Genomic DNA, 22894 nt, shown 5'->3' with positions numbered 1-22894 from the left:
TTGTTTTTAAGAATTAGCACATTCTACATGTGAGTTTACAAATAACAGAGTAAGGGAAGAAGAACAGTATGTTGGCACCTGCCGTTTCCCTGTCTGCTTTAAAGCCAACCTCACATCGCAGAGAACAGAAGATGACACGTTTTTAATGTCTGTGAACAAGGTTTTAAGTTTTTATTGAATCTCAGGCAGAAACATACATGATAATCCTTTATTGCTCATGGCATTCCATGTCACCCTCAGCAAATCAATCACTCCTAAACCAACAGTAAGTAGAACAGAATAAAGCATTGCTTCATGTCTTCTGGTTTTGCTGTGTAACTAAATCAGTAGCCAAACTGTAGCATTCAGTTCACTGTGTGTGTGTGTGTGTGTGTGTGTGTGTGTGTGTATTGCAGGGTGGTCTCGTTCTCACAAATCTTTACACAATGCAAAATCCAGACTTGTAGTCCACTTTCCAGTTAATACTGCTATAGCTTAAAAATCACGAATACATATGTCTTATTTATTCATATAGTCATTCAGTACTCTCTCCGTAGTAGTAGTAGATCCTGATAGTAATAGTATATATACTGTAAGTTCTGGTTTTATGGCTGAAAGCTTAAGGTTTTGGCTGTATGGACGGCTACACGGTCATTCTTCATCAAAACAACGAGACAACAAAAAAAGAAAACCCTGCAAACCTGTAAATGAAATTTCCTGAATGCATACATATCATTTTTTTTTATTACTAATATTATTAACGGTTATATTGACATGGTAGTGAAAACACACTCAAACTTAGGAGTTATTGCCATAATATTTTTTGCATGATAAAGAAGAGGATAAAAGGGGCAGAGGGGGGTGAGTTGGTACATATTCACACAACAAACTCCAGACAAATGGCATGCAAGACGCAAGAAGGAGACGCACTGAACAGGGGAATAGAAACATTTTTAAACACTACACTACATGAATGTCATTACACTTTGATGTTGGCCATTGGGGGCAGTGTGGAGGGGAGATAGACAACAGGTCTGACAGAGAATGTGTCACACTGTGTGCAAAAAGTTTTACATAAATTCCAGACATGGTCGAACACAAAACAGTAGCTTTAGGAGCACACAACAGTAGTCTTTAAGTTTCCTTTTTAAAATATGGCTTATCAAGTTATCACATTTTTTTTTTATTTTAGAGACAGACACACAGTTAGTATAATAATTTCATATATTGTTTTATGATTCTTTGCCCACCTTGAGGCCTGTAATGTATTCATTTCTATATGTACAAATTGAGTGAACAGGGATGTTATTTTTCGGGGCTGCGAGAGAGCTCTGCAGCTGTCACAGAGGAGAGAAAAAGGGAGTTTAAAACATTTCAGACTAGAAGGATAAACAATCTAACATTGTGTTTTTAGCCCCTCTGCTTGCTGCTAGCTTCATTATAGTGTAACATAGCTAACGTCAACATCAGTCAAGCTAACGTTCACCTGGCCACTCGACCTAGCTTAGTCTAATGGCTACATTGCACATCTGATTCATTTCACCACCATAAAACTTTGATTTGTCTCCATAGGACCGCACCGAATTAAACTTCATTTAACGTACTTACAGAGCAAAGTTCATATCTGTCATGTGCATGGGGGAAAAAAAACCCTGAAGCCAACTTTGTGAATGTAGCCTATGAACTAAGCTAGAAAAACGTTAGCTCTAGCTAACGAGCTAGCCTACTTCTTCAGCATGTCTTGCAGCGGGCCCGGCAGGTATTTCATCACTGTGTCCATGATGCTCTCCTCTTCCTCCTCGTCACCGCAGCCGGCTGGCACGGCCTTCTTGGGTCGAGTCAAGCTGCCGGCCGCTGTCTCCTCTGCGGCGGCTGCTGCCTCGGCCTCAGCTTCCTCGCGCTTTTTCAAGCCGTACTGGTGGTCAAAAAAACGAATAATCACAAGACTTAACATTACATTAACACAAATGGTATCTGTGCATTTACTGTAAACTGTGCGTGTGGGCTGGAACTGCTTATTTTTACGTCCACTGCTCCAGTTGTTCTGAAAATACACAAACTTATGTACGTAACTCAACTGACATAACAAAGTGACTTACTTTAACTTAAACCAACCACTTATGATCTCTTCCTCAACCTAACCAAGTAGTTTTGGAGCCTAAACCTAAACAAAGTGTGTCAGGGTCAGCCACGTTTATTATTGTTACCACGACCATGAAGGTCACTGGACTTTCCTGCACACCCAGAACTCCAGGGAGTGTGTATTTTCAGAAAACAAGGCCTTCGGAGCAGTGGGCTTCTCCTTTCGGGATAACAGGCTGTTGGACAAATGACCTTTCGGTCCAATGGGACATTTTTCGGACTATTGGGGTTTCTGAATAACGTGACGTCGCAATAATGGGCAGTCACCGTCTGCTGGATGTGTAAACAGATGCCCACATGTTTCAGCTATATGTATCAACCTGTAAGGCAATAATATTTCAGAGGTCTGTGTTTTCCCCCGAACTGGATACAGTTTTCCGAGACTGGTTCCAAAGAAAGCTCTTCAGTGTGGGACACTGATGAGCCCACAGGCACATTTTAGTCCTTCTCTTGATAAGCCTGCTCGCTGCCTGCATATGAATAACAGGAGAATAATATAGCTGGTCATGTCTTTCAAATGTCTATTACGAAGAGTAATTCCTAAATCTCATTTCTTTTGTGATAGTTGCTTCCTGGGTCCAAGTGTGTCACATGACCTGCAGTCTCCACTATGCCAGAATCAGTGTGCTGTATGTCCTACCGCTGTTCCCTTGATGTTCTTTTAACTTGTTGTGGAGTTTTTCTCCCCCTCCCCGAGAGGCCAAAAACATCTATTATGGCAGCTTCAAGCACTGAGTCCTTACTTGAAAGGCTCGACACCAACTTGCACTGAGCCCACGGCTTTGCTTGTAGCCTTGCACCATATGCATGCGGTGTAATACAGATCGATGTGTGTGTGTGTCTGTGTGTGTGTGAAAGGAAGCACCAAGTCAGATATATCTGCGGTTTCAGGAAAGGGACAGTTGCAATTATACGTCACAAGTTGGAAACATGTAATTACGATAACTCCAATACATAATTACGGTATAATGAACATCCTACTGCTACTCATTCATCCTATTGAAAAATGTCTCACCCATCATGGGAGCCTCTTTCCTTTTTTTGTGTTTTGAACAGCTGCTAACCCTTCATATTCATCTTTCTCTTTATCTTGGTCTTGTCTGTGCCTTTCAGCAGAGCAATATTTTTGGAATATGTCAAAAACAGAGTAGCTGTCTTGGGTGCTGCTTTTCAGTGTGCACACTATGACAGTGCATGTCAAACTCTTCTGTATGTGTTTGTCTGACAAAAGCACACAACAAAAATCACACCAGCTTTTAAAACTGTTGCTACCAAAGCTGCACTGAAACTTGTGAAGTTCATTCTTTCCTCATTACACAGGTAGAACCTGAAAGAGAATATAAGACTGTTTTTTAACCATAATATAAGATTGCTGTCAGTGACGTTTCCCATCAACTGGATGGAACAACTTTATACACTAATTGCGTCATTTGTTATACTCATTAAATATCTTGCAGTATCTGCCACAACAGAATAAAGCTGTGAAGGGAACTGACAGAAACCTTAGGTAACAAGCACTTCGGGAGTTGTTCCTCACTCTTTGTTCTCCTGTGGGAGAACTTAAGAAGAATAGAGGAGGTGAGGAGCCAGGGGAGGAGTGCCGCACTTCATCCCGCTGATTCACAGTATTCCCCTCAGACCTGCCCCACCCACAGACTGCCTGTCTTCCTCACTGTCTCTGCAGTGAAGTGGTTACACTGCAGCCTTTACCATCACAGCAGCCTCACATTCGTGGAGAAGGGAACTTAAAGCGAGCACTGTCTGAGTATGAACTTAACACTGGCTGCAGCTGTGCTCAAAGCAAACAATACACATTCCACTAATGCTGATTCAGAATTCAAAAGTAATTACTGGATGTTGTTTGTTGTTGTTTAGACAGAAATTCCTTAACAACAGCTTTGCAACGCAGAAATATCAGATGGTACATTTAGCGCCCTGTTGTACCTAAAGTATTTACTGAAGAAGACTTTGTGTAAAAAGGTTGTCTTGAATTGCAGTTTGCATTTCTAAAGCACTCCTCTTCCTGACCCACCCATTTCTGTCTAAACATTCAAAATGTATTCTTCTTCTTAATCAAGGCTCCATAGTTTGTTCTACTTCTCTTATCGCCGTCCAAATCCTTCCTGATGTTCCACTGATCTATTTTATAATCTCAGAAGAAGTTAAAAATAACATAAAAGCAAACAAAAATAGTGTAATTTTCAGACATAGGTCAGTTTTGCTGTCATGCAGACAAGATGTGAAACCTTTAGAAGATGAAGTTTTTACTGTTTTCTTTCTCTCTGTTTGGCTTTCACATTTCTGTTAGCATTCAGTGTGAGAAAATTAATCTGAAATGTGTTTTCTAGTTCCTCACACTCATAGACTGACAGACTTGGGTTCTTGTGTTGGGTTAATGAGGATATTTCATTTTGTCACTGTCATCATACCTTATCCCTGATGCCTTGCCTCATGCTTTCCCTCTCAGCCTCCATCTTGGCATATTTGGCCTTCCTCTCCTCCTCCTGCTGCCTCAGCGCCTCCTGTCGCTCTTCCTCTTTCTTTGCTGCATCGGGGTCTTCCTCCTTCTCCTCCCCACCCAGCATCTTACCCACATCAGGAGGACCTCCTGAGAAAGAGGGAGAGAGAGAGAGAGAGAGAGAGAGAGAGAGAGAGAGAGAGAGAAAGAGAAAGAAATACATTAGACATGTTAAAATCCCTCAGTTGCCTCATTCGTTAATCGTTATTTTGCTTAATATATCCACAGTTTTGTATGTGTATAAAACAACCTTTATTACAACCTGTTACTTAAACAACCCAGTTTCCTTGTTAATCAAGTTAAAACTATTTATATGTTGTAATATAATCTCCTTTGTGTGGTTTTTTTAGTCATTTGGATTAGGATACATTGGGAGGACCTAGGGCTCCTCATCTGACATTCATTGTATTCCTGTGGCGTTCTGCTGATGTTGCTGCCCTAGTCAGATAATTGCTGACCTCTGTCACTGATGACAATACAGTGACAGTACTCTAGCACTACATCTCCATAACAACAGTGATACAGGAATATCAGTATATTGATTTGGAAACAGGTCTACTTGTTTTCGTAATGTTCTCTTACTTATGATCCAATTATTTTTGTTAGACTCATTGAAAACGAGTCTTATACTTATTATTACTTACTGTACGTTTTGTATTTAACCTTTTGGATATCTGCTCCCTTTTAACTATTTCATTTTGCAATATTCTGGTGATGGTAACAAAGCTTTTCACTGCACATTCTACTATGTGACGAATACAATTTGGATTTGATGTTATCTCTTTTTAAATATCTTTCCAAAGCCTCCACCCTGTTGACAGGCTGATAGGAGACACTCCATACTGGGTACATGCCCAGTGTCCCCTCTGCTACCTGCATAACACCAGAAGTGACCTATTGCTGCTATCGTTCATGCATGCAAAACAAATGGCTTCCAGTGTCATTGCCAAGACTGCCATGAGTCCAGTCCAGATTCTCCAATGCAGCACAACTAGGAAACCAAACATTTTACTTAATATCTATTTCACATTTTAGTTGTTCCTAAGTGAGTGTTAGGTCATTAAAACCCCAGAACCTCCAGAAGCAATACTGAAGACCTTGGTCCTATCTCAATGGTAGCTACGGAGCTACAGCCATAATGGTTAGAGGTAGGTAACCACAGTAGGTTTAACAACAGTGCTGGGTGGTCCTATAGCTGTAGAAACGGTTTAAATATTCCCACTGCCATGTTATCAGAGGGAGGGATAATGGATCATGCTGTGTGTCAAACAGTTTGTGTATTCAAATGATCAGAATAAGCAATATGTAGTGTTTACAATACTTTTCTTACACTGAAATAATACAGACAGATTGCCTAGTGGAGACTGTATAATAAGTAGAGAGCACTGAGTAGACAGTATGGATATGAGTTTTGACTATTATACAACTAGGCACAAGCCCTGGAATATGTCATACACAAGCCTTCTTACTGTCCCTGTAGGAGTTGTACATCCCATGAACTAATGCCTCGTGATACCAAGGCAGAAAAATGCTGAGTGTTGCAAATAATAAAAGAAACGAGGGAAACCTGTCACCAAGCATCAACAGAAAATAAAAAGATGAGGAGAAAAGCCAGTGGTCTGAACGGTCTGGGCTAAGGCAGGAGCAGATAAGTAGTGAGGAGGAGGGAAAAGAAGAAAGAAGGACAAGGGAGATAGGGATATACTGCTGAATATTGTGACAAAACAAGACATATTTAGAAAAACAAGGAGCATGAGGAGAGAGAGAGGATCTGTCAGAAACTATTGAGTCCAATTAGCTGAGCTGTTCCAGTTAGTGGGATTACCCAGCAGTTTCTGTAGAACCGATGAGAGAGAGAGAGGGAGAGTGACGAGAAGAAAGGGACAAATTGAAGGGAGGGGAAGAGAAGAGGGGAGAAATTAGGTGTAAAGGAAAGGATGAAAGGGAGAGTTAGAATGGAAAGAGGAGGAGGAGGATAAAGTGTGAGGCAGACAAGGGGCATCTGAGGAGAGAAACGCACGCAACAAAGAAATAAAGACTGAGTTCTCCTTCAGTCTGCAGCTGCCCCCCGGTATAGTTAGTATTTCGAGTCATCAGTGTAAAAAAACAAAAAACGAACTGCAGCAAAATGCAGAGAGATTTAAAGACAGGAGAGACAGAGGAGAGGAAGTGGGAGTGGATGAGTGCAAGAGCAATGAAGGAGAAAATGAAAGCGGAAAAAGAAGGAAAAAAAACATTAGGAAAACTGCAGGCTATAAAAAAGAGAATGAGATTTGTACAATTACAAGTTCTGGAGCTCTTTTCCGGGGGGCTATGCAACACTGGAACATCATTTTCAAACCAATGAACAGTCTTAATAGTTAAAGAAGCAAAGTAGGTATAAGGAGGATGCATTATTTACATTTATATATTTCAACTATATTAGAATCTTATTTTTTTTGATAAGAGAGCTGATCTGAAGAAGGAGCAGATAACATCGGTTTAATCTTAAATTCATACTATTTCTTACTATACTATTTCCTGTTTAAAAGATATTGACTGAAAGACCACGAAGCCACAAAATAATGATGTGATAAGTTAGTTTCAGATAAGTGGCTGCTGAGCTATTACCCCTATAAACAGTGCTTGTATACACCTGGTTTTATCCTTTTTTAGTTAATTCTTTTTTCAGTCTACGATAATGTCAAGGAGTTGTTTTTTTTATTTTCAATGTTTTAATTATTAAAAGTAGGGGGAAAGGAAATATCAGAAATACTACTTGCAGATGGCTAGAGGGGCGTGTTGGTGTTTGATTGATAACAGCTGGCAGGCTGTAGCTCCGGCAGGAGGAGATAGACTAAGTAAACAATCTTGAATTGTGGAATTGGGATGGGCAAACAGTTAGACGTCGGCGTTATACAATAGGTTAGGTATTTGCACCCGGAGGTAGATTTGGTTTGCAGTAAAAGTACAGAAGAGTAAACATCACACCAACATCCAACCGGACCTAAATGACATTTGCAGGTACATTTGTTTACATGCTGTTAAAGGTGCTGCAGCTGAGCAGCTAATTAGCCACCTATCCTTCAAACTGATGTTAGTTCAACAAGCTAAGGTTCAGGACAAGACGTTCCACGCAATTTCAATTAACTTGCGTGGAAACTATTCAAAATATCTAAAAATAGTTTTTATGCTCAGCTGAGGTGGAAAAGTTGGTGTATCATTACAATCAAAAAGCCAAAAAGTGCAGTGGAAGGAGATGAGCAAATGAATGATGCACATGAAATGTGTGACCTAAATGTCAATTGCAGCTTCACTGAGCAGCAGATAACATCAGACCTGTGTGAAATCAATAGTTTGTAATACACAGCTTAAGAATGGAGACAGAAAGCATGATAGCCAAAATGGCTGAAGAAACAAAGAAAATGGCCACCAACAGGAGTTTTATATTTAGCAACAACCAGTGCAGTTTACACTGCTGAACAGGCCACACTCTCTCTCTGGGAATTGCAGAAAACACCACAGCAATGAGGGCTCAGCACCAAAGATGGAAACTGAATAGAAAATAAATCAAACCGAAGTTCATTCATATTACTGAGCAACTTAGATGTAAGTGAAGGAGACAGAGACAGATTAGAAAGAAATTCAGAGAGAAAGAGAGAAATCCAAAGTAAACTGAGGTATTGCTGTATCAGCATTTGATGAACAGCACAGAACAGCTGACATAGCAATATCTGCCTGACCATGATACACTATCTTAGCTCTCTTACAGGTGTGTGTATGTGTGAGACATTGTAAGAAAGAGAGGGATGACTGGAGCTAAAGTGCATATACAGTGACACAGTGAGTGTCCCTATATGCACATGCAGATATAAATAATTGCTCAGTTCCATTTTAGGCTCTCATGCATGAGTGCTTGTGTGGCTGAGCAATTACTTTTCATGTGCGTGTGTGTAGAGCGTGCAGATTACAGTACGTGTTAAAAATGTACATGCATGTACTGTATAAGCCTGTGGATGCACATTGTGTATGCAAGACATCTGCTGTGACTTTGCATTAGCGATAACATCTACATGCTAACAGTGTTTGAGATAGTGGCTCATATGCCAGTTCAAGTGTTAGTGTGTTTAATCAGCACTCATCCTGCATCCATACATACTGTATAGAGTCAATTTTCTTAATCTTAATTGGATTGATAGGAGTCTATTTCCTATCAGCTGCTGAAACAAGCAAACACCGCAACAGGAATTAGAATTGGACCAAATAAGAATCAGTGTTTTTGCATCTGAGAAATAGATTCTTATTTACTGATACACCTTATTCTTTGATTTAGTCAGTAAAACAATGAGCTTGTACATACTGTAAATTTCCAAAATTAAACTTTAAATATTCACCAACATCAAAATCCTCAGAGCCACCATAAGAGCTTATCTGGCACACTGCGAACAGGAATCAGGATCAGCTTATGATCTACCTGAATATCTTCTACAGAGTCCGTGTAAACACTGCTATTGAGTCCTGTAAGTGGAGCAATGACTCACAACCAGCTAAGCCTCATTGTCAAAAGATTCCCTTACCATGCACAGCCCAGAAAAAGCCCTCCAGTACCTCTTTTAACTACATTGTGCCAAACCAAACCAAACTTGGTCTGGTTTCACAAAATCTTATTAGCACATTCAGATTGTCTTTGCTCAAATGTAAAAAAACAAAAACAAAACAGGATCCTGGAAGACAAAGACCTGAGTCATATTGAGCTACATATGATTCTGGCTGCTGCTTTTTTGAGCCATTTTAGAGATACAGCGATGTCCTTTCTAACCAGAATAATTCTATTAAGCTCTCAGGCATCACATACGCTGCATTGAGCTATGTTTTTGAGTGTCTCTACACTTTATCTCTGCATATTGTATAAGGTTGTAGTGGTTGTCAGAATGACAATCAGTATATAAGCTGATAAATGCCTGTAATAGAAAGACAGGTTGGACTGTCAACATCAGCAATGACAAAGAAGCACTTCGTATAGAAATTCTCAATCATGCCAATCCAAAGGCAGTTTTTACATATATTTGTAAGGATCACAAATTAATTTGTTATCTCAACATTACCAAACTGGTTTTCACATAATAGGGGGTTATTTTTTTTGTTATCTTAAGAAAATAAAAAGGCAGATTTGTCAAGATAAGGAGATAATTTATCACTAGAAAACGACTTTCGTTTTCTCAAGATCAAGATAATTATGGAAAATTCTAAAATGAGTGTCTGGTTAATTTAGTTAAGGCTAGTCTTCTCCTTAAAGGACCAGTGTGTAGGATTTATTGGCATCTAGTGGTGAACTAGCAGAATGCAACCAACTGAACACTGCTCGCGTCTGTATTCGACGACCTGAGAATGAGAACGGACTGGGAAGTGTGTAGGAGAAACTACGGTGGCTGCAAAACGTTAAAGGTCGTATGTCCAGCTAATGTTTGGTTTGTCAGTTCAGGGGAAACATGGCGGATCAACATGGCAGACTTCATGGAAGGCGACCCGCTGCGTCGGTAGATAAAAAACCTCTCATTCTAAGGTAAACTAAAACACAACTCCTATATTCAGGTGATTATACACTAATGAAAACATACCTTTGAATATTATATTCCATTTCTGCCAATAATTGCTGGGCTAAATGTTACACACTGGACCTTTAAATGAGTAGGACTCGTCTGAACATTATCTCTAACAGAAAGACACAATGTGATTTCTGACCTTGATTGAAGTAGGTCAACAGTCTGATGCGTTGATCAATAATGGGCACTCCTTGATCTGACATTTTCAGCTTAAATCAGTTGCTACAGTTGTCAAGACGCCATCTATGCATGCTGACATGGCAGTCCTGATCTCTAAAGAACATTATATATAGTAAGAGGAAACAGCCTTTTCGTAGTTTTTTCTCCAGCTCCCAAAGACTCCTGTGGCAAAAAATCTCCTTCTAACTTTGCCAACAGATGTACAGTAATTCTGTGATTCTTTTCTCGATACATGGACATTGCTTCACTGCTTAGATAAAAGGTGTCATCTCTCTAATCCTTCCCTTCTGAAGCTTCTTTGCAAAATCTTTGTTAAATCCAAAGTCTTGAGGGAAAGAAGGAAAGAAGACTAACCTTAGCTAACTCTCCCAGTGCTTGAACTTTTGACAGCATCAGATAAACAGTACTTATCTATTCTTTTCCTCACTCAAGGTTCTCAAGCAAATCCCTCTCTAAATCCAAAGTGTGGTGGGAAAGCGGTTGGGTATTAAGATCTAGGTTTGGCCTTCAGGCCAGAAACAATTGTCTTAACACAGCTTATTTAACAGCAGAAAAAATGTGGCAGAGGAGAAATTGGAAGTAAAAAAAGGATAAAGTGTGCTCACTGTTGTTCCACTTCATAATTGGTGGCAGTTATGCTTTGAGTTCGTTTAAATTTCCCTGAGGTGAAGCAGCTTTGTACAGTGTATCGAGCAGGACTCAAAGTGAGGCAGCTTTATTTTTCACTGGGATTTTATTCACAAATGCAAACCCGCCCTCTTGACCCACAGTTAGGTTGTTGTCTTAAACTCAAAGTGAAAGGAAAGTTAAGTGTGTGGGTGCAACTACATTTTTCTGCCACATGCAATCACACATTTCTCTCTAAGATACTAAGACTTACTTAGTTTAAAGATACATGACACTAAAATTTGTGAGTTGCTGTTATTTCAATGTGTCAGATTTAATTTGCAGCCAAACTGAATCCTTGATTTTTATAGTATTTATGTTTTTTACATTTAGGAAACCTAATTAATAAAGGGATTGAAAGGGATTTTAATTCAATAAGTGTATTGGACCCGAATCTAGTTCTTGTTCTGACTGGACAAATGTAGCATTATCATCTGCATACTGCAGCTCCATCATGGAAAAGCTTGGTCTTGGATTTTATTCAGTCGACACTGAATCAGCATTTCATCCTTTCTGTACAAAATTTGAATACTAGGTGGCAGGGACTTGCAAACAACATGAAAACAGCTGTAATTAAAATAGAGTGGCAGCAATTCCCGTTTCACCACAAAAACTTGATAGCTAGCTCACCACTGCTGCTGCTGTATAGTTGCTGACATGTGGTCATGAAGAGTTCTCAAAATTCTGACACACAGGATTTGTCAGGACAAAGTCTGTTGCACAGACAGCTTCCTGTTTCCATTGTTGTTTTTTGGCAGTTCCTTAATGCCAGTGTCACTGTTATCTAACCAGTACTGGTTTCTTCCTATAGTTGCTGACACCTCAGCTATAAGTTACAGAGTATCTCAACAGTTCACAGGCTGCTCAGAGGAGGGAGCTTCTGTCTAATATGCATTATAGAGCGAATAAGACCATTGTCAATCCAGCAACTATCAACACTTGTCATTGCTTTGGTGATGTATATAACACTGCTTTCACATTGCCAATTTTTGACCTAGGCTGCATGTCTTCTTTCTCTGCAGGATTCACTCCCTATCTAGAGACTGACTATTGTCTACGGGCGACAGGCAGGGTGGTAAACATGTCTTAATCAAATGCATCATCATTTAATCTAGTGTTGGTCAGATTTGCACTGCTAGTGGCGAGCTTTAAAGGTACCCTGTGGGTGTTTTAATCACTAGATGGTGGTGGTAACATGCAAAGAAACATAGCAATGCACCAACAAGGGCGGGGAAGAAGAAGACCGCAAGCTATTGAACATGGATATAACCAGTGCCTTAATCGGATACGATTTGGTTACTCTCTAATCTTTTGCCTTGTGTAGCGCCTCCTTGAGGTCAAAATTTCCACAATATCTATGTTTTATGTGATGAATTTAAGAGTCGCGTCCTGTAGTTGCAGTAAGTGTTTATCAGCATTTTTTTTTCCTTTGCTGTCGGAGCAGGTGCAAAAGATATTCCCTCATTTGCTGTTTAAATGGTGGTAGAGAGCTCTGTCCATCAGGTCAATCCAAAATATCCCATAGGTGTTCAGTTGGGTTGAGATCTGTTGACACATATGATTCATTCCTGGTCACACTCATCCAACCATCCTGGAAGAGACCACTCTCATCAGGATATAAATGTTTCATTATGGGATGAAGGTGATCACTCAAAACAACTTTGTATTGATTTGCAGTGACCCTTCCCTCCACAGGGACAAATGGAGCCCAACCACGACAGCAAAATGCCCCTCACAGCATAACAGAGCCACTGGATCAAATTTTCTTGGTGTATGTGCACGCACCTCCGCATCTCTGTAGACCTAATGCCTATGGTTTTTGAACTCTCAAATGTGAATTCATCTTTATGTTTAAGGGTTAAAGCAGTGCAACCCTGCTATGATATCCCTGTGACATAATCAGAATCAATTGGGTCTGCTCAGCATTTTTACACATTACCACAGAGCATGATTAGATGTTACTATAATTGCTCAACTCTTCCATGCAGTGGACCTGTGTGGAAGCATTCACATTCATTATTTTTCTCCACTCATTTATTGAGGTTTTTCCTTCAATTTGTTTAAAAGAAAACTTTCATGTGAATGTAATATACACCTGGTCTCTCTCTCTCTCTCTCTCTCTCTCTCTCTCTCTCTCTCTCTCTCTCCTCTCTTTCTTTGTCAGTTTCTCTCACCCTTCATGACTTACTGTAAATGGCTGAATGCATTATATACAGAGTGTGGCCATAAATTGTGTGCAGAACACATGCTGCTACTCTAGGAGGAGCTCAAGGTCAAGTTGATAAATTCAATTTGATTTGCTGCAGTAATGCAAAGGAAGAAGATGGGGAAGTGTGTGTGTGTGTGTGTGTGTGTGTGTGTGTGTGTGTGTGTGTGTGTGTGTGTGTGATTGTGTGTGTCCCAGCGGTAACCCTGCAGACCAATCAAGCTATCAGACCGTTTTCCCTCAGCCAATCATATTAGAGTGCTGCTAAATGTGATTATCTGTACTTTGAGGGGACAAGGTGAGGGAAGAACATCTCAAGGTGTCTTCTGTTTTCATTTCAAAAACACGTTAAAGGTTTTGACAGCACACGCATGTTAAAACACATGGGAGCTGTAGTATCTGAATGCAAGGCAGAAAACTGTTCATTAAAATGAAGGGGTGTTCTTATTTTCTTGGAAGAAAACCAATATACCGCCAGTTTATTTACAATATAAAAATGTATATATATATAATTTCCTATAATCTATAGCTAGGCACTGTAGTTTTTTAGTAAACCTTTATCAAACAGGAGTAAACTGTATTTGTTGGGGACTATTTTCAGCTGTGGATTAATACACATTTGATGCACTACTGAGTACAGCAGCAGGATAGTGTGTGTAGGATTGACTCAAAGTAAACAATAGAGTGTATGTTCATTATAATTAAGGAGTATGTTTTGTTCAACAGTGTGGTTCACTGATGTGGTTTTAATTATATAATAATAGTCTGTGGACAATAATGGAGCTCTGTGGCACAGAGGATATATTGCGAGTAAGTACATCAGGCTTTACATAAACAGGTTTATGGAATTTAAGGAAAATCAGTAAATATATAGAATACCATCAGAACTATTTTTTCACTACACTCACAAAATAAAGTGTCTTTCAGCATCATGACATACTAGTATTGTTTGTTTGCTAATTCTGTATGTAATTCCTGGAGAGCAGTTATTAAAAAATAATGTGAAACCTTGCTTATGGTGGATCTCCTCAAGTTCACTTGTCTTTTCTGTCTTTTATCCTTTTGATCCTTATTCTTCTTGACAAGCTTTTCAAAAACGCTTTTTACTAGCTCATCATTTTTGTATCATTTTACTAAACAAAAATACTATTGTGAGTGTAAAAATGAAATCAGTTTTGTTTTACCTTTGACAAAAGCTTCAGGCCACTCAGTGTCATAAGCTATTTTGAGTATCCACAGAATAGTGCTAACAAACCATTAAGGGTCCTATCCAGAGAGTGTGTACATTTCACCACTTCTAGTGTCAGCCTAGAGAGAGGGGGAGAGAGGAAATCTGCATCTTCATTTAGTAGTCCAAAATTAGATCTGTTTATTCCCTTCTTGTAGATCTGGGTTCCTTGGCCCAGTATATTAAACCTAGCATCACAAACCTAGGGGTTAAAGTGGACCCTGAGCTTAAGTTTGACAGCCAGATCAAGGCTGTTGTCAAATCAAGCTTTTTCCATTTGAGGCAGCTGGCCAAAATAAAGCCAATTCTATCAAGGCAGCACTTTGAGACGGTAATCCACGCCTTTGTTACCACTCGGCTGGATTACTGTAATGCACTATATGTGGGGGTTAGTGGGTCCTCCATCGCCCGTCTTCAGATGGTACAGAATGCTGCTGCACGTCTTTTAACTGGCACACGTAAACATGAGCACATTTCCCCCATTTTAGCCTTACTCCACTGGCTGCCTATTCAATTTAGGATCCATTTTAAAATTATTTTATTTGCTTTTAAATCCCAGAATGGTCTTGCCCCGCCCTACCTCTCTGAGCTTCTACACCCCTATATACCCGTCCGCCCCCTCAGGTCAGATGATCAGCTGCACCTGAGTGTGCCTAAAACTAAGCGGAAGCTCAGAGAGGACCGTGCCTTTGCTGTGTCTGCTCCTAAATTATGGAATGATCTGCCTCTGCACATTAAACAGGCCTCTTCTCTGTCTGTTTAAAAACCAGTCTTAAAACCCATCTCTTCTCTGTGGCCTTTGACACCTAGTAAGATGTCGACTTTATTTACTTGATTTATTTTTTGTATTTGTTATTTTTACTTTTTGATTGCTTTTTATTGCATGGTTATTATTTTTACTCATGTTTTATGTCTTTTCATTTTATTGTTGTATTATATGTTATTTTATTTATTTTGCACCTCATGTGAGCTGTTATGTTTTTTATTTATGATGTCTTATTTATTCTCCTGTACAGCACTTTGGTCAACTTTGGTTGTTTTAAAGTGCTTAACAAATAAAGTTGGATTGGATTCTTTATTCAAGTCAAGTCAATTTCACCTACGTAGCCCACAACATTCATCACAAAAGTGCCTCAAAGGGCTTTTACAGTCTGTATATCCTCTTCCCTTACACCCATTGATATGGACTAGGAACTCCACGAAAAAATCCTTTAACACAGAAACAATTTATTCAAAGTAGCTACTTGGATTTAAACATCATCAAATTATTGTCTACATTAAAGTTACCATTTAGTGTAACAGTTTTTTTTAAAAATGATTGATAGCCATCATCTAACACCAATGAAATTGTCAATGCTACAAAATGCTCAAATTTAAAATCATAATTCCTTTTAAATCCATTGAATCCCACATTGCAAGAGCACCATCTTCCTGTGTGGTGCAGTAAATCAACCCAACAGAGATCTTACCAAACTGGACACAGCGCTACATAGTCTTCTTGGCACACATTTTTCCTGAGATTAAACTTGCTGGTATGTCTCACAATTAATCTGCTAATAATTTATTAATGTCAAAGTACAATGTTAATGTTGGCCAGACTCTCTTTATTCCTTTAGCAGATAATTGACCTCTTTGACAAACCGCACATTTATAAATGTGACATAATACAAAAGTAAAATGTTTGTTAATTTTGTAATTAAACCTTATCATTCACTTATTGGCAGTATGGCGCTGACTTTTCTGCTGACATAGCTGACTTCTGATTGCTGCCTAAAGCCTTCAGCATTTGATTGAGCTTCGTATCTTGGGACTAATGACTACCTAACAGCCTCCTATTCTGTCAAACTAACTTCAGCTTTTAGGATTTGGCATGTGCTGAGTCAGCACTGAAGCACTCAGGAGCAGAAGCAATCAATGTGCAAGAAACAACAGTGGTTCCTGAATTTAAGAATAGGTGTGTAAGCTGTGTGAGGGCTTGTTTAATGGCTCCAAAATAGGTTTTTTGTGGCAACACACAAAATGTAATGTAGGGAGTCAAGGGTACAGTATATTTTAGGTTAAGTTAAGGCAATATTATTTAGTGGTTACAAATATACTCATTGGTGGGATACTGCTTAATCATTTTAAATGAAAAAATACACCATCATAAGCCAGCTTTTAAATGTATATTGGAGCTCATGGCTTTTGAAATGATTTTGCAGTTTTCCAGCACTTTTCAGGGAGCTTAGTTTTACTCTTATCTACTGCAGGTTTGAACCAGAGCCCAGTAAACACAATATAGAATACTTGGTCACTGACCTACAATAAGATTTTTAAAAAATGGCTAAGCAAGAAGACAATTGATGAAAGCTTATCTTACCTCTACTGCTTAGTATGTGAGGAAGAATGTAAAGTAGGCCCTACTTTCTTTTTTACTTTTTATCACTACTTAACACTACTGTCCTTACCTCAGCAAGACTAAGGTCACCATTACAAGTTTAAACCAACTGTGTTATTTATTTTCACAGCTGATCCTCAAGTATCTAATAAGACTAAGACTTCAGTCCAATATGCTGTATATTATGTACAAGTTGACAAAAGTTTGTTGTCTCTAATACAACATACAATACATTTGCAGTTCAATGTTCATTGTTCAAATTCTACCTAACAAACTTCAGTGTCAGAAGTTTTATGATAAAATCCGGTCGTAATTTGCATGTAATCAAGCAGCCATTTTTATATGGCACCAAAAGTACCTGAGTTTATGTAATAAAGCTCTAATTTAGAGAAGAATTTTAGATTGGATTTTAGAGAAAAAGCAGCAGGACTCTCAGAGCTAATGTGGCTACTGCAGAAAAGAGCCTCCAACAAACATCCAAAGACTGCAGATGTATGGTTCTGGATTTGAGTCCTGCTGAATCATTGCAGTTAAACTTGCTGTTTTCTTCCAAGTATCTGTAACCAAAGAAGCCTTGGAGGATTAGTTAATGCACTGGCAGCATCCCCGCTTTTACAGACACTCATCCACACATTCATCACCTAACATGCTCAGCAAAACACTCATTGACTATATAGCAAATCTAAATCCACATCCAAACAGAAGCAAACCAATCACAGGAAGAAGAGCAAGATATATAGGCCATAAGATCTGTTTCCTTAGTAGTTTCAGAGTTAGAGTAAAAATATTTTATATTAAGTTAACTATCTTTGCAGGTTGTATAAATTCTTTCATTGAGGTTGGTTGAAGAGGTGAGTTTACATGCAGTTCTGTTTATAGTACACTACGTGTACACAGGCAGATGTGTTCACAAATGTTGGGCGGCATGTATGACCCCTACTTCTTGTAAAAGGCCTATTAACCTGTATTTCAATTGCCTATGATTGGAACTCCAAGCTCTCCCAAATTTACTAATTAGTTTAGCTAATTAACACTAAACGCAACACTGTTTAGGCTGATGGGAATGTTGTTGGTTTCGCAGAAATATTTCCCTGAGTGGATGAATGTGTGTACCAAGATTCAAAGAAATGCATCCAAATCTACAAACCTCATGGTGGCACTAGAGGAAAATTCAGGGGATCACAAAAGTCAGTAGGATTCATCCTCTGGGCACCATGAATGTCTGCAGTTTTTGTGATATTTCAGTTTGGACCAAAATGGTGGAACAACAAGAGTGGTTAATAAAAATGGGGATACCTCTCTTTTTACAAGTTACAAGCGGGAGAACCATATGTACACTTTTAGATTGTGTCTTTATTTGATAGTTGACAGTGAAGCCACACAGGAAATAAAGTCCCACCCAGAATCAAACCGAGGACGTTATGGTAACATGGTACCATGCTACGCAGCTTATACCACTAAATCACAGGCATGTCCAATAATGCAGTTTAATTGATTAAAACCCACATTTCACTAATATTGATGTATTGACTGACAGGCACTGACCATCAGATTGATAGCTTGGCTGATTGATTACCCCCCCCGGGAGCTTTAAAGATCCAGTGCCCTGTCAGCATTTTTACAGACAGTTCTGTGGAAAGAGGTCACTGTGTCCCACTCAGCAGACATGGACCAGAACCAAAGTCAGCTAAGACTCCTACAACAATGGCTGAAATGCATTCACAGCAGAATAATCACCCTGATAGGCATACGTATTGATTATTAGATACATATACCAGCACTTCTCTTTGTTGCATCCTCTCTCACTCTCTCATATTCCTCTCACACAGAAAAAATCTATACTCTAAAGTAGGCCTGTGCTGCAGCCCTCCATAATTCATCTTGCCTGGAGATGCAGTATATAGACACACTCTGTTCTATATAATATCTATAAAACATCTCTCCAGCACGGGCAGAGTAAAGACACACACAAGCAAACAGCAACACTATCAAATCTATCCCCAAAGTCCGCAGGCGGAGTGCAGCCCGACTTATGCGGAGTAAAACCAGCATCTCAATGCAGTTGATTTAAGAATTCATAGCGCAGACTCGAGGCACAGCAGCTATGCAGAACGAGGCAGTGCCGGCATCCTCTGCATCCCAATGAGGAGGCTCAGCTTCAACTCCACATCCCAACTGTAACTGCTTAACACCTCTGTAATCTGAACAACAGCTCAGCTCATGCACGGCCGACCAGCATGTGTGCCGTGCGACTGCTGCATTATCTCTACTGGTGCCACTTTCCTGCCTTTCCCCTTGAAGCTATAGCTGACAAGGAGGATGAATTACAGGGCTATAATGAAGACTAATTAGGGGGCAAATAATAGCTAGATAATATTCTAAAGGATAATACCTGAAGGCTTTAAAGGACAAAAGTCTCATGAAAAAAATGTTAGTCATAGTTCTTGGCAAAATAGCCCTTCTCCATTTCTTTTGCCTGAAAAGAAGCCAACAGTTGGCTTAGATTGCCTGCTTATAAAAGTCCTGTGAAAACCTTTCATTTCTTTAGGGGGATATTCATGTTATCACAACATTATAAGGATTAGGAGAAAACTCAGCCTTTCTCGTGCTTATAAACCCCTCTTCAGATTCCACTGAGTAAACTCAAATGCATGAAGATCAGGCTAAAAATAAGGCTGCTGCCGTCCTGAGAAGGTGACATTTTGGACATACAAGGTTTTCACTTGACAGGCACATTATTAGTATATGCCTATACCTACTACTGCTGCTGCTGCTACTGTCCTATTTCATCTGCACCAGTCCTAAACCTTGTTTACAGAGATTTGATACACTTTTAGAGACTCACTGCTCACAAAGACACATTTTATACAAAAACAGAAATGTAAAACAAAGCTTGAACATAATCCTGATCATGTCAGGTTATAGCAGTCAAGGGCTTGAACAACAGGATGTCCTTTTTTTCATTTCATTCCTCAGGTTGGATACAGAAAGAAAGAAAGAAAGAAAGAAAGGAAGGGGAAATGCGCAGCCAATTTTTTAAGTCAGGAGTTTGGTGCAGGACGGATTTACTGAGCCCGGTCCAGTTTCCCCATAACTAACGGGCCAGTACTAGTACAATACTCCTGCTACCACTGTTCAACAGCCCTTTAAATCCTTTACACTGCAGTGCTGTTAAATCAACCTCTAGCCCAGCAGACTACTCACCTCCCATCGCAGCTTTCATTACAAAATTCATGATGAAGCAGTTCTGTGTTCTCTTCCTTCAGTGGTCACGTTATCAGGGACAGACCTACAGCCAGGGGACAGAACACACAGGCTATGACTGCATGAATACCACTGTTAGGACATGCAGTTACACCTCAGTGGTTTTCATATACAAGAGTTGGATGGGATGGGGGAGGATGACGATGATGAGGCTCGATGCGGAAAAGAAACGACCTCCAGACGGAGACCCTTGTTTGGAAAAGGACCTTTCAAAACCACCAAAAAACATATTATTTTTAGATTAATCGCAATATCGTATCACTTTAATTCTACTTCCTGATGCATCTTTAACAGTCTCAAAATGTGATCATCTCTTCTCCAAGGCACAAAAAGGGTGATTAAACTGGGTTAAGATGGCTTAACTCTCCAGTACCACACCATGTCCTGAGTTTTGTCGAGGCACCTGCGCCCTCAATTTACAACCGACACTCCATCTTGTGTGTATTTATGCTGATGCTGCCTGGCTGCCTGTGATGTATCCTTGTGGAAATAACCCCCAGAATAATAAAAAAAAAGAAAAAAAAAAAGGGCACACAAAGACAGGGTCAAAGATGAGCAAGTGGAGGCATAATTTTGTGTCAGTACATGGGCCTCAGAGAGCATCACACAGACTGCCAGAGAAAAAGGAAACACTTAAAAAAAAAAAAAAAAACCTTCCAACTAGGTCTCTATGGTGCTCATTTGTGGGTTTATATTGAGCATTATGACACTCTATTCCCTATGATATGACTACAGTAATCCCATATTAGCCTTGGGATTTAAAGTGACTGCTCACTAGTCAATTTAAAATAGCCTTATATGAAAATTGTGTCTATAATATTGCTGCTGTGACTTTGTGGCTGAGCTACTCAACTATAAGTTTAAAAAATAAACCTCCAGTGTTATTCTAATACTCCTATGATCTTTCAACGGGAGTTGTAGAGCTCAAGGACGAGTTTATATCGACCTTCCCGTACTTGATGCAGATTTCTTTTTGCAATCTTCTTACGACATAACCTCACGGGTAGTTTTGCTGCATTTTACAGCAACCCCTCTGCCATTGCAGTACATGCGAGCAAGGGAAAAAAAAAAAATCCTCCTGAAAACTTGCTGCACTCATTATTGCATCGCCGTTTTCGTCCGCGGGTCATTTTCACTGGCTCAAAGTCGAATCTGCAGCATGCAGCTGGGCGCCTTTAAATCATTTCCTGGTTCCCTTCCTCTTCTTCATCATCATCTGCAGCAGCAATAGCATCAGCATCAGCATCAGCATCAGCTTCTCCTCGCATGAACCCTTACAGTATCAACTCACGGCTCGGTGCGGTGCAGCATTTCGGCACAATTACAGTGCCGTACAGTAGCAACGTGTTCCCTGTCAAATTACTGCACCCACAAGCTTAGATACGGTTTCCTGAAAGCCAGGATGCGTTTAGAAGTACATGGAAGCATCAGCATCTTTTTTACCGAGTGCACCAACCTACCACCATCCGGTCCCGTACAGCAAAGCCACATACAAACATCCCTGCCCGTGCTTGTTCGGACCATCGTTTACCTTGTTTTGATCCTCCTCCAAGTCTTTGTCCCTCCAAAGAAAAAAAAGCTCTTGTCGCAGCGTTATAAGCACGCTCCTTCTTCTGCCTCACTGGCGGGGGGACAGAAATCACAAGTTGTGCGTCTTTAAGGAGGGATTGTGTCTTCCTGTGCGGTTCTCAGTTTGCAGACATGCCGGTTGTGTCGGAGTCAGGCAACGGCGGAGGGAGGAAGAGGAGTCTATTCCTGCAGGACGAGATGAGAGCATGCAGAGGGAGGGAGGGGAGAGTGGGAGCACATGAACGCAATAGCACCCAAGTGGAGGGTTCTGTTTAATTCTCACAGCTTCAACAGAGAATAAACATAAAAAAAAAAGTTATTTAAATGTTCAGTATGTGCCATAATAAACTCAAGCAACTGCTTGGAATCAGATGGCAATGTATAAGATGAACATACAGGCAGCATTTGTACCTTCATCGCAGTTATTTATTCATTTGTTCTTGGTTTATTATGCCACTACAAGTTATACAACATATTATCACCTTATAAATATTTGGCAAACTGTTCCCCATTTATAAAATCCAGCCACATTAGCATTAAGTGTGGCCACCTGACAAACATAAGTCCAGTAACTGCTCTTAGCTCTGTTTTTGGTCTCCACCAACTCCTGAGGGAAACATCTGGCTCTTTAGCTGCTAAATGCTTTATGTTCACCAGCTAGTTGGGCAGGTAATTTACAAAGGATTTTTATGTATTTTTTTGCTGAGCTGCTGCTGCTGGAAACAAGATTGATGAAAGTGATGGGACTAAACCAAAACAGTAAAGCAGTACAGTGAGTTTAAATACAATAAAGCCAAATGCAGAGCTGAGAGGAACCACAGAGTCAGGTGATATATCTCTGTGGGTAACTTTCATATTAGATGTAGTCATTTGATCCATTGTTAATTTAAAAATATAATTTAGAGCCCCTTTTACAAGTGTTTGCATTCTCAGTTTGTGCCTTTATTCTGCTCCAGATTTTGATTTGACTTTTCTATGTTGTTTTATGCACAGATAAAACAAGGATCCATGGATAATTATATTAGTCAGGGAGCAACGTTAAGTTAAAATAGCTCACTGATAGATCTTTATTCTCGAATGCTCTTTCAAATAGTGACAATGACACTCTAAGATAGTTGTATAATAATAAGAGGCTTGGGAAGACAGTATTCATGTTTCTGGCAGATAAAATCAGGTCCTTAAG

At 39.7% G+C, this 22894-nt stretch overlaps 1 protein-coding gene across 1 annotated transcript; it reads right to left on the bottom strand.

The window, feature by feature from the left end:
- Window positions 1-139: 139 nt before the first annotated feature.
- Window positions 140-21919, bottom strand: cplx2a (complexin 2a). Its single transcript, XM_051385408.1, has 4 exons — window positions 21674-21919; window positions 20083-20167; window positions 4551-4729; window positions 140-1894 (listed from the first exon to the last, which is right to left on the bottom strand). Exons 2-4 carry the CDS (start codon window positions 20111-20113, stop codon window positions 1703-1705), a joined length of 402 nt encoding a protein of 133 aa, XP_051241368.1. The 5' UTR covers window positions 20114-20167; window positions 21674-21919; the 3' UTR covers window positions 140-1702.
- Between the last annotated feature and the right edge of the window lie 975 nt (window positions 21920-22894).

The sequence above is a fragment of the Dicentrarchus labrax genome, unplaced genomic scaffold (genome assembly GCF_905237075.1).
Source record: "Dicentrarchus labrax unplaced genomic scaffold, dlabrax2021, whole genome shotgun sequence".
Taxonomy (NCBI): Eukaryota; Metazoa; Chordata; class Actinopteri; family Moronidae; genus Dicentrarchus; species Dicentrarchus labrax.
Note: the sequence above shows the minus strand (reverse complement) of the source record. Positions and strands in the feature narration are given on the sequence as shown.